Raw genomic sequence first — 17,099 nt, 5'->3', positions numbered from 1 at the left:
GTTTAGATGCCTTGTCACTCCGGTACCTCAGTCTATAGTTAAATCTGTTTATCTAACGTTATTATAGCTTACAGATTCAGAGAAAATACTGTATACCTTTAAAATGCAATGAAACGTTAATCATTAACTGTCGTTAATTCAGGTGGCACTTTTTACAAATGACACAATTTATCATGTGCTATTTTTTATATAATTTATGATTACAAATCAAATAATATCCAGCAAAACCAGTTAGATTTTGTCAACTTTTAAACATATATATCAAAGTGACCCGGAACAGGAAAAAAAGCTTTCAAAATCGCCTACACTGGAACAGATAATTGAGCCGTGCCATGAGAAAACCAACATAGTGGGTTTGCGACCAGCATGGATCCAGACAAGCCTGCGGATCCGCGCAGTCTGATCAGGATCCATGCTGTTCGGTTTTAAAGCCTATTGGAATTGGAGAAACTGTTAGCGAACAGCATGGATCCTGACCAGACTGCGCGGATGCGCAGGCTGGTCTGGATCCATGCTAGTCGCAAACCCACTATGTTGGTTTTCTCATGGCACGGCTCATATATTTATAAAAGTCCTTATGTATTTTTCTGTGCATATCAATCTCCAAACAATATCTGACCAAACTTTTGATCCCCTGATTTGACCTTGTCCCAAAATAATGACCGCGGTCTTGGTCGCGACACAATCTTGTTCGGACATGACTCTCTTGTAATTAAAGGAAGGTTCTCCATATATGTCCAAGTTCTTGTCCGGACAAGATCCTATGGACACACTAAGGAGCAAACAATATTATATATGCTGAACAGCCATTTTGACAACTATGACGAGTTCACCGCAAGTTGGCTGGACAAGAACTCGGCAAAAACTGTGTATATTGTACGTTTGTATTTCCGAAGCTTTAAACCAGGGCCAAGATACCAAGACCAAGTTCAAAAAAGGTTGACACTTAAAAGCAGTCACAACATTTGTAGATTAAGTTGGAAAAAGTAAAATTCTTTTCAAAAGGTACTTTAAACTCTGCCTTTTTACTTCTTAAGGTCAATAGCTTGTCAACTGTGAGCAGTTACCAAACAGGTTTTAAGTTTCATCATGTTGACATAAATATTCTATTGAACTTTTATTAACATTGCTTCTACATGTCACACATGGCCATTCTGGCTAATATATAAATACCTTCTAACATAATACCTTGTGCAAGTATATAACATATATACTGCGTCAGTTTCATGATGATTGGTTAAGTATTTTGCTTGAGTTAAACGATAAGAAAATGGCAATGAAGTCTCATGAAAGAATCAAAATATACTGTTAATTATTTTCCTATTTAGATCCTTTCCATCTAAATGAGTTTTTTTATGCCCGTCCGCTTAGCCCAGTAGGGGGAGCGCCGAACGTGAGCCACCAGTTCGATCCCTGGGCGGGGCGTAAGCTCTCCGTGACAAATTGACAAAAGACAATGTGTCTGAAATCATTCGTCCTCCACCTCTGCTTCATGTGGGGAAGTTGGCGGTTAATTGTGGCGAACAGGTTTGTACTGGTACAGAATCCAGGAATGCTGGTTAGATCAACATAACGGACATACTGTTGAAAAACGGCGTTAAACCCAAAACAAACAAAACAAATACGTTTTAGACATAAATTTGAGAAACAGTTTTTTTGTTTACATTTTTCTCTATCCAACTAGTTTCAAGAGAATCTTTGAAATTCATTTCTGATGTCATGGTATGAAACACTTTTTTAATTACTTTCTTGTTAAAAGTCTGAACACCTATTCATCTTTTCTTTGGACAAGTAGTCTTGAATTATTCAATAAATACGGTGATGAAAGACGAACTTTTGATGGTGAAAACTTGAAAATACGACGATGAAAGTCGAAATTACGAAACTGCGATGATGAAAACGCACAAAATATAAATACATATATATATTATCAATCATGAGAAGACAATTAATTAAACGGTTAATTGATAAAGTCTATCCAGCATAATATCAAAATAAATACTTAAATGGACTATCGGGTATTTCAATGAAACAGTCCTGGTCATATGACGAAAAAAGTCATTTTATTGAATAAAGTTGTTTGTAAAACCGCTGACTGACAATATGTGAAGTTGCAACACTACGTGACAAATCGTCGTTCAATAAAACACCTCAATTATTACCTATTTGGCGGCGAAAATAAGTAATACAGTAGGATATCAAATAGATGGTGGATTTTTATACTTTTACTAGTCTTTACCTTCATAGCTTGTGTTATTTGTATTTATTTTATTCCCTTCAGTTAAATACTGAAATTTATCTCATTTTTATTTTTCACTAGTACGGAACTACACTTGAATGCGAAAAAATATGAATTATAAATAATAGAAAATTCTTTGCAAAATATACTTCAGTAACGATATAAGATGTACAGAAATACTAACAGGATTATAAATATATACATTCTATCATAATAAAATGTAACAGAAATCAGGAAACGTAAAAGAACTATTTACAGTTTTTCTACAAAGACATCCTGACGTCACGACAAAATGACGTCATGATGCCATGCATGTGACGTTGCGCGGACAAACTTGATATAATTTGGTTATTAAAACCATTAGAGGAAATTTATATAAACGCATTTAAAATAAATAGATTTTTTTTTATTTCAGTGTAAGATCGAAATAGAATCTATATTTCACTCGTGAACACCACAATTTTCATTTTTACTCGTGGCTGCGCCACTCATGAAAATATTGCATTATAGTGTTCACTCAGCAAAATATATTTCGATCTTGCACTGAAACAATTATCCTCTATATGTCATGCCGACACACAAAAAATCTTTTGTATTCTTAAACGTCACATACTGACGTCATCACAGTTAAATACTATAGCATCCATTCTAACACGACCAGTAAATAACCTACATACATGTAGAGCAAAATCTACCACTCGCGTGCAACATTTGACGTCATCCGATCCAGGCGCGTAGCACGGTCGTAAAAAGTAATTACCATTTTTCTAACACTTTTGATAATAGTTTGTCGTGTTAGAATCGAAATAATAAGTTCCCAAGTGTGATTTATTGTAGAATAACCCGAATTTTTCGTTTTTATGCGAAACAATATATCACTCAGGCCTACGGCCTTCGTGATATATTCTTACGCATAAGAACTCAAAACTCGGGTTATTCTACGATAAACCATGTTTGGGAACTAATTATTTCTTAAATAACTGTGGAAATAAGATTACCATGATTGTTTAAAAGTAGTTTGTAATGAAACAGAATCAAAATTTATTATATTATTTTTCACAGTCAATTAAAAGCAACAGAAAGAGTTCGTTTTAACATATTGAATCTTGCTATAATCACTGGCTTATGACTATATGTGAAGTCGCGAAATAATGTGACGTATCGCTAAATTAATAAATGACGCTTTTATTTTGTTAATGGTAAAAATAGGTCATCTGAAAAAAATGTAGAGGATTGCTCTTTTATAGCAATGCTCAAGTGTTATTCAAACCTGTCATACATAGGTCAGAATTAGCAAACACACGTTCGAGGTCAACACAACGGAAGAACCAATAGTTCTTTTTTAACTACTTATATCAATGCCATTCATCTTTCTATCACTTGAAGGATTCTATTTTTCGTCCAGTGTTTTGCATGTGCATCCCTTTAAATGAGTTTAATTTTCGACCACTACAAGAATGATGATGATGATGATAGTTATAACAATTACTGAAATAAAAGTATCAAAAATACATATAAAAAGGGCTTGATTATAGAAAGTTAATATCATTTCAGAGATTTCGAAAATTTGCAATACATGCATCACCTGAAGTTTTTCTCATGTCTTGAAACAAGATGTATCCTGTAGACTCTATATGTAAAACTCACAAGCAAAGTACATTTTTGCTTTTTTGCACTTTTTCCCTGTATGTATTTACTGAAAAGTATGTAATATAAATCCTGCTATGGACTGAATTTATCCTGTTATGTAGTTGTCGTCTACGAGCGTTTAGGCCTAGAGCTGGAAGGTGAAACCCTCCCCCCTCTTGGGATTTTTGTAGACCCCATTATTTTTGAAGCCCCTTGTATGTAGATCATATTTCTGAATTCTGCCATCTGGCAAGCGGGTTCTGTATGAGTTACAGCCTGTTATTGACGTTACCTTAAAAATTAATTTATAAATGATAAAACTGGAATGTGGTGATTTATATGGTAGAAACAACCAAAATCATTAGCAAGTGGGTTCAGTGATATGCAGAATATGCTGTTGTCAATGTTCACGCTTAGTGTTGTTCTCTAAATCGATCAATTCATTTTGTAATTTACGTTACCATTATAGTTTGTAAAAATACTCGTATCAATTAATTCAATAGGTTTAATTGTCAGAAAATATCAGATATGTCTAAAGTATAGTATTTTCAGATACACAATACATTTGCATTGAAGAATTTATTGTTAAACAGTTTTAAGAACAAGTACGTTACCATTATTATATGCGTTACTAAAATTTACGATATAATATTTTCATTTCTCAGTCAATAGATTGTTTATGTAATCCTTATAATTATGTTCAAGCTTAGATAATGCAAGTGTCTTATCAAGTTCGAACTATTTTGATATAAAAATGCTTATAGCACAGCACTGACATTGTTACCTACGTTATGATACGTTACTAAATTGTACCAACATTGAGAAACAACTAAGTTGCGGGGTTTAGTCATCTAAGTCGTCCTAACCACTGTCTGTTATATTGGTCATCTCTACTTCTTCATAGTCATCATCAGAAGCATCAGTCACATATGCCGATGTGTCACAATTTCAGCTAGACTCATGTCCATACCATTATATGAACTCGGGACATTGCCAGCACGTACTTGATACTTTGCAAGAAACATTTCATATATAAGTTTGTTGATGCTATTGTATTCTTCAATCCATCTGATCAGTGATGTGTATGAACTACTTCTGCTAATGTTGCAACATACACCTGTTGTTTTTTTCTAATAATTTGATGGGGTGTTACTTTCCCTGTGCGAACAAAAGCACAAAAGCACAAAAGCACTGGTTGTGTCAACCAGTCAGACAAGAGTATTGCAGGCAAAATTGAGCGGATTCTTTCTCCTTTGCTTATAAAGATGTTGTGAGCATTTAAATGGCGTCTCTCTTATTGCCTGTTTCAGTGTAAAATAAAACAGTCTCTCGTGTTTTTGAAGATATTGTTTTCACTATTTGACATGAATGCTTTTCAGTCACATGGTACTTTGGTTTTCACTCCTGACAAGTAAGAATTTTGGAGCAGATCCACGTCTTCCACGCTGATATGATTTGATCGACTGAGGGCTGTGAGTGTCAGTTACAAAATCGACACGAGCGGTCTTAGGTAGTTGAATGAACACAGCTTCGGCTACGTCTTGGAATGTTGCAGGGATGGTTACTAAGCTTTGAAGCAGGGCGTTACTGTCAATCAAAAAACAATGCCATCTTCTTTTGTTTTGATGGCTGCAGCCTCTACAGAGTGAAGTAGTTTTGACTTTTCTGTTTTCATTGGCATTCCAGTGGCAGTAGCTATAACGGTCAGGTGACAGGTCCTAGAGGAAAAGAAAGTGTCAATTCTAGATCTATGTTGTACTGAACAGATAAAAGTACCAACTGTCATACACGTTACCTTCTGCTCTTATCTGTAGTATTTTGTTTTGGGAATTGGTTACTTTCCTTTTAACTTCAGCTGTTTCAAATATATTAAGTTTTCTTCTCTTAATGGGGTCTTGGAAAGGAACTGGTTTTTCAATCAATCTTCTTTTGATAATCCATCCGTTGTCTCTTCACCTATTTCAGTTGCCTTAAGGTCATGAGCGATTTCTGCTTTCGCATGAATACCAGACGACACAGAGTAAATTTTATCTTTGTTGTTTTATTTTTTAGCCTGGAATAGGTTCGTGAAGGATTCTATGCCATCATAAACCATGTTAACTTCTTCTTCACTCAAGCCTATCTGAGCAGGTTATACTTCGGACAGGTTTTCTCTATGTATGTCTGCATTCTGAAGTGTTGCTTCAACATACCTGGCTCTGTAATGACGGGTCATGCACCAATGGAAATATGCAGCATAGTTTCTACTGAAACCAAGTATGCCAACCTCAGACTTTGCATATCTGTTAATTGTCTGCTCTGTAGTAATATCTACAGCATTTCTCAATGCCGGTACAGAAGACCTAGAAACACTAAAATCATTACTTCAGAGTAGCTCTTCTGCTCCTGGATCAATATTTATCAATGTTAACAGGTAAACGAGGAGGTAGCGGGCATAATTATTGCGGTCAAATGCGAAGAACAAAGAGCACAGTTTGAAAGACATGCAGCTTGTAAAGTAGATAAAACGTTTTTATAGTGTTAGTCCACAATAATAGAATTAAGATGTAAAATAGAACGGATTATGATATACCGACTTATGTTATATTTGAATTTGATGTACGTTACCATGTTTTCGATGCATATATATAAAAATGGTTTAATTTTACTCTACTGTTCACTGTTTTCGCTTGCCGCGACGGAAAAGAAAACGAATCAGCTAACACATTTCCCCTTGAAATGTACAGAGATGACATATGTAAATCAAAAGCATAAAACTGTGTTGCTTTGATGAGCAACAGTATCATATGAATTATGTCTACATACACTAACCAAAATTGAGCAGTTTTGCCACTTTCACCCTTTCTGATTTCTGATTTGAACTGCTCATGTGTTTTGAAATACTCTCAGGAGAGTTATTATTTCAAAGACCTTTTCTTTGCATGGGCTTTCAGTCCGTTTCTGTAATATTACTGTCTTCTTAAATGCTTTCCTTGATGGGGGGTTCTGTCTCTTCAAACTTGCATAGAAGCAAACGCTCAAGAACTTCCATTGCAGTCCTGTTTACATTTAGGGTATGATTGTAACGTTTACGTGGTAATTCTTCATCAAGTGAACCACTAGAACAAATTCATTATTCTGTTGCAAGTTCTGCAAGACCATTGCCCTTCTTTAATTTTCCTAAAGGCCCAAATATAGAGTAGATTATGTGAAACACACCCATTCTAACAATAATGTTACCAAGTCCATCTCTAGACTGCAGAAATAAAGAATATGCCTTCTTAGCAACAGCCGAGTCACATGTCACTATAGTATATTTCTGGCTAACTTGATTACTTGCATCTACTGACGTTTTTATCATCTGCTGGACTGTAACATTATCATTGATTGAATAATTCGAAGGTGCCATATATATGAAGCAAGTTTGAGCACGCACTCTCTGCAAATCATTTCAAACATTTGTAATTTATTTACTTATTTATTTCATTTTATTTCAATTCATTTCATTTTCCACTCAATGAAATCAGTTTCATTTCACATGAAAATTTATTTTTTGTTAATCTTGTTAGAAAACTGTATATAATTTATATAATTAGTAATTTTCGTTACATAGATTTACAATTTGTTCATGTTACATATCTGTTTAAACAAAATAGTTAACCATATCCCAAATATTTCTCGACTTTTTAAAACAACAAAAAACAATTGTTATAAATTTGAAACTCATATTGTCAACAGTATATTATTTTATCTTCTTTACTATACATTATCGCTTATTTTTTCGTAATAATCAGAAATATTTCACAATCGATAAAATTATGTCAAGCTCTTATCTGTTATAACCACAACCTCTTTTTAAAACACTTTTGACATAGACACTTCTAATAAAATATAAAATCACATAGTTATATTTTCCATTTTCGTTACAATTTTTGGTAACGTACATTTGATAACGTAAAGCGCATGCCTATAAGTGTCAATTTTATCTGCAAAATATAAATCTGTATATTCTATCTTCATATATTGACATATGGTGTAGCTAGTAAACCATTTATGGGTAACTGTAGTGCCAGTCAGTATTTTCTAGAAATTATTAATGGTAACGTATACAGTAGGCTGCAACGTAAAAAGAACCCGACTGCCAGATGGCAGAATTTCTTGAATGATAGCTCATATTATATTCTTTAAGAAAATCATAGCGTAGAAATATCACTAGACGGAAGGATAGATGGTTGTTGTCAGCTCAAGGTCTAGTTCTGCTTGTCTATTAGTGCTTGTGGCGCTGCAACAGAAATAACATATTATAAATATATTCTGGCAACGTATAACTGATTTTGAGTGTATTAATTTAAGTTATGCACGTGCTATGTTCTATCTAATAATTATGTTTTTTTACAAATATAAGTACTAAAAAGTGTATTGAAAACATGAAGTTGATTCAACTGAAAAAAATCCTTTATTTTGTGGCTATTTCTAGAAAATATTTTGCTAGCAAGCATTTCGTTAGTTTCTTTCTTTTCTTTAAGGTAATGGGCCTATATGACGATCGGCAATTTCCGTGAGATTTCGTATCTTCCGAATGCGATTTCGGCATCCTTCGGCCAGAGCAGAAAATTATTTTTCCGGGTATGCCGAAATCGCATACATAGAATGCATAAACGGTCCATTACCTTAATTCACAATCAGCTTAAACCAAAGTTTACTAGGTCTTACCTTATAATTTTCTAAAATGTTCTAGTAACAAATATCATAGCGCGAACAGTTCATGGTTACGCAGCACTTAAGAGAAACTTTCCTGACTTGTTTTGACAATGTGTTCATAACCAGTAAATATGGTCTGTTTCAAACTTAATGGTACTGGTAACTTTTTTTATATTTTGATGTGTTTTAAGTCGTTATTTATAGGAAACTTTCAATTGATTATGGTGGAGGAAAAATCTGTGATCACGTGTTACTTACTAGCAACTGGAAACTAGTCTGTAAACGTATAACTCAGTGGCCATACTCTCAGTACAGGCTCAAATTACTTTAGCGTGTATCGTCAAATCTGTGAACTGTGCAGTTTTACTGTTCACAGATTTTACAATGCACGCTGAAAATTTTATATTTCAAAGATTATTTGACGATGCAAGCTAGTAATTGTACAGTTCGCAGATTTGTCAATACCGTATACGTGCTGGTAATTTCACAGTTCACAGATTTGACGATGCAAGCTAGTAATTGTACAATTTAAAGATTTGAATATACAAACTGGTAATTTTACAGTTAACAGTTTTTACGATGCAAGCTTGTAATTGCTCAGTTTACAGATTTGACGATGCAAACTAGTAATGTTAAAGTCTACATATTTGACGATACAAGTTGCACTGAAATTTTCGCAATGAAACCTGGCTTTAAGAACTATAATCGAGACATGAGCCGTGCCATGGGAAAACCAACATAGTGGCTTTGCGACCAGCATGCTGTTCGCTAACAGTTTCTCTAATAGCAACTGGTTATGAAAGCAAACAGCATGGATCCTGACCAGACTGCGCGGATGCGCAGGCTGGTCTGGATCCGTGCTGGTCGCAAAGCCACTATGTTGGTTTTCTCATGGCGCGGCTCACATGTAACTTATTTATTCAAAGATTAATCTATGCAATTAACTTTGTTCACAGACGGATTTACTGAGATTCATAACTTACATTTGATATCAAAAAATAGAAAAAGTGGAAACTTCTTCTTCAGTACAACTTACATGAAAATGCCGCAGGCTCAGTTTGACTAATCCTGTTCAATGACAAAAGTGCAAAATTAACTGACCACGCCCTCATTTTCAGAGCATTTTCAGAGATTGAAATATACAGATACAGTAAATTACGACATTAAGGTAGTGGAGCCGTAATTACACTCGGCAATTTCCGTGTGATTACGTATTCTCGTTAGGCATTCGGCATTCTTCGGACATATAGTAGGTCAACACGCACGTGGCTTTCCGCAACAACCGGAAAATGCCGAAATTGCATATAGATAATACGTAATTTGCCACTAGTCATTATGAAACCTCTGCCTTATATTCATTATACAGTCTGTTATAAACTTACTCCTGTTCACAAATTGGATGAAACAGAGAGGTACACCATTCATCAACCCATTTATAATCGAACATCCTCCAAATTGCTCCGCAATTCGAAATAACACCATTATTTGGTTGTGTTGGTTCCCAGCCAAGATAAGAAGCTTGTATACCAGTGCTGGTCCATACCCACACCCCCTCCGTGTCAAGATCATTCAGACCAATCCAGTACTTTGAATCTAAATACAATACTGATATATTAAGACGAGGGTGAAGTATATGCAGTAAAATAAAATTTCATATTTATAGTCCTGTTCAGGAAACATCGAACGATTTGTAAACCCTGTTAAGAGCCACTCGTGTTCGTTTAATTACATACTACATTTTAATTTTTCATCAAACTAAATGACTATTTACAAATGAGTACAATTTGGCTACGCAGTATTACATGTTCACATTGTGTTCAAATAATTTCTCACAAATGTTGGAGACCTAATACCAAGAACGTTAAAAAAAGTCCAATTTTTAGAATAAACGTGGCCACCAGAGCTTCGACAGGTGGTCGGAAAGTATCCCGCCTTTTCATACTCCTGCCTTTCCACGTGCAGCTACCTACACATACTGTACATGCGCGAAAACTTTTTTCGCCTATAAATCGGCCAGTCTATTTTTATTGAGAAGTGTGTTGGACGTTTTGAGCATTTAAACGAGGTAGGTGTTAGGGTTACCATCGATTCTTAGCTCAAGGAACAGAGATCTGTAATAAAATTCTTGCTTTCAGAGGATAAAAAACCTTGCTACGTTTTTCAATAGTTGCAGAAAAGTTTTTTTTAAGTTTGTGTATCCCGTTCAACCTTTTATAGCTGAGTATCACAGTTGAGGGAGGAGGACAGGACAAGCGTGGGGGACAAGCCTAGGCCAGTGAGGCACGCTGAGGCTGTGACACCTATAATGGCATGAATGGTGGCGAATGTTTGGGTGTTTGTCGACAAAGAGCGCAGAGTGAATTGCAGGAGGTAGCTTATCCTGTATGGCTTTATGGAGATGTGGAGAACTTCAAATATCTCCTTTGAAAATATATGCCATCCCATGTTCAGTTCTTGTGTGTGTGTGAAAATAAGTGGAATAACTAACTTACCACTGCATGAACGTAAGAGGGATCACAAGGGTCTAGAATCTCTTTGATTCTAGTAGGTAAAAAAGTTTTATTTCCATACCTCATTTTGTGTTAAGTAAAACTAAGTTTTGTAGTCTTGTTTGGCGCCATTTAACCTGTACCGTTTTGGTGCGCCGTAAAACCAAGATCAACTAGAACTGTCACAGGAGTGACTCATACCCCCACCATACGGTCTTGTCACAGAAGAATGGCAACCATAAGGAATCTTAAAAATACTTTAGAGTACTTCATCCTGGGCTTCCACATATAAGTAATACTAGTATAATACTAGTATAGTTATACTAGTAAATATATTAAATCTCTAATATTAGAGATACACTAAAAGTGAATACAAAAAAGTGTCTTACCGACCCATGTTACCACGGAAAAATGTTTTTACTTTTTACATAGGACTTATAATAAAAAAGGTAGAAAAATACCTAAAATATTGAAAATCTAAAAATAGGATTTCTAAAAATAGACTAATTCCTGGAATTTAAGGGGAAGAAACTCAGTACAAAGGTTAAAAAAAGGTTACTTCCCTTTGGCTCTAAGCCAATCAGAATGAGATATAGTGAAAATACATCAAAATTAACCTTAAATTCTAGGTAAAAGGGGACACAATTCAAGAAAAATAGTGTCAGAGTTATGCACCTTGTGTCACATGATGTGGGTGATGAGGTGGAACATCTATTTTAAGTCTGAATCAAATCCATTCAGTAGTAATTGAGATATAGTGAAAATACATCAAAATTAACCTTAAATTCTAAGTAAAAAGGGGCATAATTCATGAAAAATTGGTGTCAGTGTTATGCACCTTGTGTCACATGATGTGGGTGATGAGGTGGAACATCTATTTTAAGTTTGAATCAAATCAATTTTGTAATAATTGAGATATAGTGAAAATACATCAAAATCAACCTTAAATTTAAAGTAAAAGTGCACATAATTCATAAAAAATTTATGTCAGAGTTAAGCATCTTATGTCACATCATCTGGGTGATGAGGTGGAACAACTATTTTAAGTTTGAATCAAATCCATTTAGTAATAACTGAGATATAGTGAAAATACAACAAAATTAACCTTAAATTCTAAGTAAAAAGGGGACATAATTCATGAAAACTTGGTGTCAGAGTTATGCACCTTGTGTCACATGATGTGGGCACATGATGTGGGTGATGAGGTGGAACATCTATTTTAAGTTTGAATCAAATCCATTCAGTAGTAACTGAGATAAAGTGAAAATACATCAAAATCAACCTTAAATTCTAAGTAAAAAGGGGCATAATTCATAAAAAAATGGTGTCAGAGTTATGCACCTTATGTCACATGATGTGGGTGATGAGGTGGAACATCTATTTTAAGTTTGAATCAAATTCATTTAGTAATAACCGAGATATAGTGAAAATATAACAAAATTAACCTTAAATTCTAAGTAAAAGGGGACATAATTCATGAAAACTTGGTGTCAAGAGTTATGCACCTTGTGTCACATGATGTGGGTGATAAGGTGGAACATGTATTTTAAGTTTGAATCAAATCCATTTGGTAATAACTGAGATAATAGATTTCGGGACGCAACGGGACGGGACGGGACGCGACGGGACGCGACAAAACTGACTCCTATATACCCCCCTCAAACATGTTTGGTGGGGGTATATTCAATTCGTTTGCCAGTTTTCAAAGTAATTTGGTAAAGGTATTTCGTGGATGCCTCTCTACTAAAACTATACTTAGGATAAGCGGCATTTTTTATCCAAAAAAAATCTTGAATGTAATATAAAACAGTAATTTAAGTCAACAGCATGAAAAAATAAAATCCGCACAGCTTCAACAGCGTCAAATCAAAGGCAACTCTCCATTATCTAAAGATTGCAAAAATAATTCATTATTGAGCGAACTTTATTTTGTTGGGTTTAACGTCGCACCGACACAATTACAGGTTATATGGCGACTTTCCAGCTTTGATGGTGGAGGTAAACCCCAGGTGCCCCTCTGCATTATTTCATCACGAGGGGATACCCTGGGTAGAACCGCCGAATTTCCGTAAGCCAGCTGGATGACTTCCTCACATGAAGAATTCAACGCTTCGGGTGAGGCTCGAACCCACGTCGGTGAGGTTCAAATGACCTTTACCACTCGGCCACGGTGGCCCCTGAGCGAACTTCATATGCAAAATGTTTCTGAGTTAGGTAAATATGAGATTTTAAGTGATCAAGAATTATTATTTCATTCGGTGAATATGTAACTCGCCGATGATAAACATGTACATTACATACGTCCAATGGATTCCAATGTCTCTCGCACGAACACATTTTCTGATGACGTCTCGATCTCAACGAGTTCAGCCCCGAAATTATTACAGTACACCTGAAAATATAGACAAAACCGTTCTGAAGCGAATTGTTTTAGGACTCAAAATAATTTAACAGTGGTTTAGAATTAAAATTAAGAAACGTTTATTTATTTATTTATTATTTTATTCTTTTTGTCTCAATAATATGTTAACTTGCTGTTGCAACATAAATCAGTATATACTTAGGAAAATTCTGTTCATACTATCGCATATGATCATGATCAAATTGTGGGTTTTGAATGATACCAAGGAGTTCAAAGTCCAAAGTTTATTATGTTATCATGTGTGGCATGAAAGATTAATATCTAGCAGACAGTCTTTTACGTAACGTAATAGTAACATATTTGTTCAAGTATTGAGTACAGTCATTGGTGCAGTGTGCCGAAAATAGTACATGCAGTTGAGATTTCGCTGAATTATCAGGGTATGCGGATTCTACGCTATACAGTTCCAGTACTGTGTACAATCATTATTTGGCGCAGTGTGCCGAAAGTGGTACATGCAGTTCAGATTTGGCTAAATTATCCAGGTATGCGGATTCTACACTATAGTTCTTAATTTTCATAAATATGAGCAGTGCCAACAGATTTAACACGATTTTAATTAACAATACAGAAAAAAGGCCTTACTCTTGCATCAGTCCATGAATATGTGTCATAACTAAATAGATAACAAGAGCCTCCATATTCTACCCAACCATCCATGCATCCACCTGTAATGAAAAATGCATTGTTACACGATTTATGATAATAATGATGATGATGATGATGATGATGATGATGATGATGATAATAATAATTATTATAATAATAAAAAGAATAGTAGTATGAAAAAAACTCGTTTGAAAAACACGTCAATCTTTCATGCGGCCCTAAACAACAACAACAACAGAAAGATAATTAAAGCAATAGACAAACAATTAGAAATGCCAAAAACGAAATGAAAGTCCCTGCTGGACTAAACGAAGTATATGGACAGCTATCCTACTCACTCTAGCGTCAGCGTCGGCGTCGGAGTCCACGTCCGTATGCAAAGCTTAGTTAAAGATTTGATGCACTAGGTCCTTGGACACGTTTTGCAATTGATTAATTCAAAGTCCATTTGTCAATGGTAACTGATCCAAATGTATGGACAAACAAATGTTGGGTCAGCAATTTGGCGAGACTACAGAATTATACTCTCAGCAGATTTATAAAATGAGATTGTAATGTTAACACGGAAAAGAGAACAGTGTTTTCTTCATATCTTCATTTCTTCCGATGGTCCTTGATATTGGCAGCATTCCGGAGAAAGTCATTCGGAATTATGGATAGAAATTCCTGTCTTCGAGAATTAGATTATGTTTAGAATGTAGACCTATAGAGTTAATTATTTGGTTCGCAAAAGTAAATACAACATAAAGAGAAGTAGTCGCCATAGATACAAGCTGTTACGTGACTCTACCTATCGCTACGAAAAAGCATTTGCGCACAGGATACACACATTTTCATGAATAGTGACTTTAAAAAAAATCTCAAGACACTTCTACGACAAGATATATCATGACCTCATCTTTACTGAAATTTATATTTAATCTTCGAAAAAAAAAAACCCGCGGGCATAGCCATTTTCGACCGTTATTTATTAAAATCGTTAAGCGTTCTGTCGGAAGAGCTCGAGGCTATAGGACAGTCACTACGTTTTCCTGTTCGATTGTGCGATACTGGGCCAGATGGTGGACATTGTGACAATAAAGCCCATCTTTGATAATTGCTCTCTGTCCTAGTGTTTCACCAAGACTAATATTTTATTTTTAAATGCTTTATGACATGAAATAAAATGCTTTACGAAGAAAAAAAATACATAATACCTCCAACATATATATATGTGCATCCTAGATCGTTTGTTTGTACCAGAGATCCAGTTGAGCTCAGTAAGTAACAGTTTTGACTGGTACTGTGATGAACAACTGCTATACATGTCTTCTCTTGTAGGCATTGTGATATACACTGTGCTGTAGTGACTGCTCCTGACTGTGGTGCCATTCCATTGACAGTTTTGCCAGGAACGATTTTGAAATGTTTAGAAAACATTTCCGAAAAACCTGGTCTAATAAATATAAATAAGCACATAACATAAACAAAACGTGACATTTTTTTGAAGCTGAAGACAGAAACTGTTCGATAGGAATATTATGACGGGCACCTGTAAAGACAAACTACCATTAGTTATACAATTAAGGGTCGATAAATATGTTCACACAGCCCAATATCAAGACATATCTAGTGATAGAATTATTGATAGTTTAATATCCGTAGTGCTTACTGATTTGCCAAAGCTGCGATGTGCGGGATAGAAATGGGCTAGGATATAGTTATCATGATATAAATAGGGGTAAAGAATGACATGAATCGTGACATTTTTATTCTGGTCTGGTGCTAGTGGTATATCCCGTAGTTTGTCACAAATAAACATTATAACAGTTGTATCTGGCCGACTTTTAGATGATCTGACGACAGTCATTTCGTTTAAATATTACGGATGTTTACTAACCCAGAATGAATATTTCGAATCAGCACGTGACGTCTCTTGACCAACAGAAATACCGGAAACGTGTAGATGGTCAAACATGATGATTTATAGAGTTGGCATTTTCATTTGTTTTTGAATACGCTTAACCACAAATGTTATGTCTAAATAATTTTCAAACATCATTTATATATTCAACTTTTTTTTTTTAATGAAAACAGTTATTTCTATCCCAAACAAATCGATATTACCCGTCGTATGTCATGTATTTTGTAATATTTTTACCATCCCTCTTTTGTGCAAGTGTTCCATTAAAACTTAAACATTACTTGATTCAATGGCGATATATTTGCTTTTCATTAAGAATAAATATCATCAGTAGTAATTGTATGTTTTTATGGTCAATTTTTAAGTCTGTTTGCCCTCAAATCAAGAAGGTATTTGTTTTGCTTAATGGACGGATAGAAAGCATGGTTTTATCAGTATGGTACGTATTTCCTCTCCTTTATGAATATGTATACATGAACGATAGCTTTCACTATTATCAGAACTTCCGTGAAAGCAGGTCCAATGTACGCCATTTTACGCCTGACAACAAGACGGAACTGGACAACATTATCTGTCTTTCGAACATTGTTAACAGTATTATTTGCTGAAATAGGTCAGTGAGAATATGATATATGTACGAGCAGTTTAAAGTTGGTTCTGTTCACGTCAGCTCAGTATTAGTGAGTCCATTCTATAACATTATTTTAAATGAAAAGGAAAGTTTGCATTCATCCATAAAATCCAACTTGATAACTGCCATATTCTAACAGGACTGTTTATCTAATTGTTTACATAGCAGATATGTTCAAAAACCTTTTTCCTAACAACCCGAATTCGAAAGACAGAAAACAAAGAGGCGCAAAAATAAATATTCGGTCCTGACACAGACTTTCAAAAATAAAAAAATATCATGTATTAACAACAGGTAAAGTGCCATGTTAATACGCAGTTTTTCTCTTGTTAAAACATGCCAGGAAAAAAAAGTGAAAAAAAATCGAAAGAAAATACTGGTTATTGACTTTTCTTTGTACTGTTTGAAATTTTTGTTGAGGATTTGTCACCAATAGCTTGTTCAAGTTGAAAAAAATCTGTGAATAAACACTGCACGATGGAAAATCACGTTTTTAT

At 34.9% G+C, this 17,099-nt stretch overlaps 1 protein-coding gene across 1 annotated transcript; it reads right to left on the bottom strand.

Moving 5' to 3' along the window:
* Positions 1 to 8,023: 8,023 nt before the first annotated feature.
* On the bottom strand, positions 8,024 to 15,556 carry LOC123524007 (perlucin-like). Its single transcript, XM_045301863.2, has 5 exons — positions 15,265 to 15,556; positions 14,045 to 14,127; positions 13,339 to 13,429; positions 9,931 to 10,141; positions 8,024 to 8,129 (listed from the first exon to the last, which is right to left on the bottom strand). Exons 1-5 carry the CDS (start codon positions 15,545 to 15,547, stop codon positions 8,060 to 8,062), a joined length of 738 nt encoding a protein of 245 aa, XP_045157798.2. The 5' UTR covers positions 15,548 to 15,556; the 3' UTR covers positions 8,024 to 8,059.
* Positions 15,557 to 17,099: the final 1,543 nt, after the last annotated feature.

Source organism: Mercenaria mercenaria, chromosome 3, assembly GCF_021730395.1.
Source record: "Mercenaria mercenaria strain notata chromosome 3, MADL_Memer_1, whole genome shotgun sequence".
Lineage (NCBI taxonomy): Eukaryota > Metazoa > Mollusca > Bivalvia > Venerida > Veneridae > Mercenaria > Mercenaria mercenaria.
This window is presented reverse-complemented; position numbering and strand designations above follow the sequence as displayed.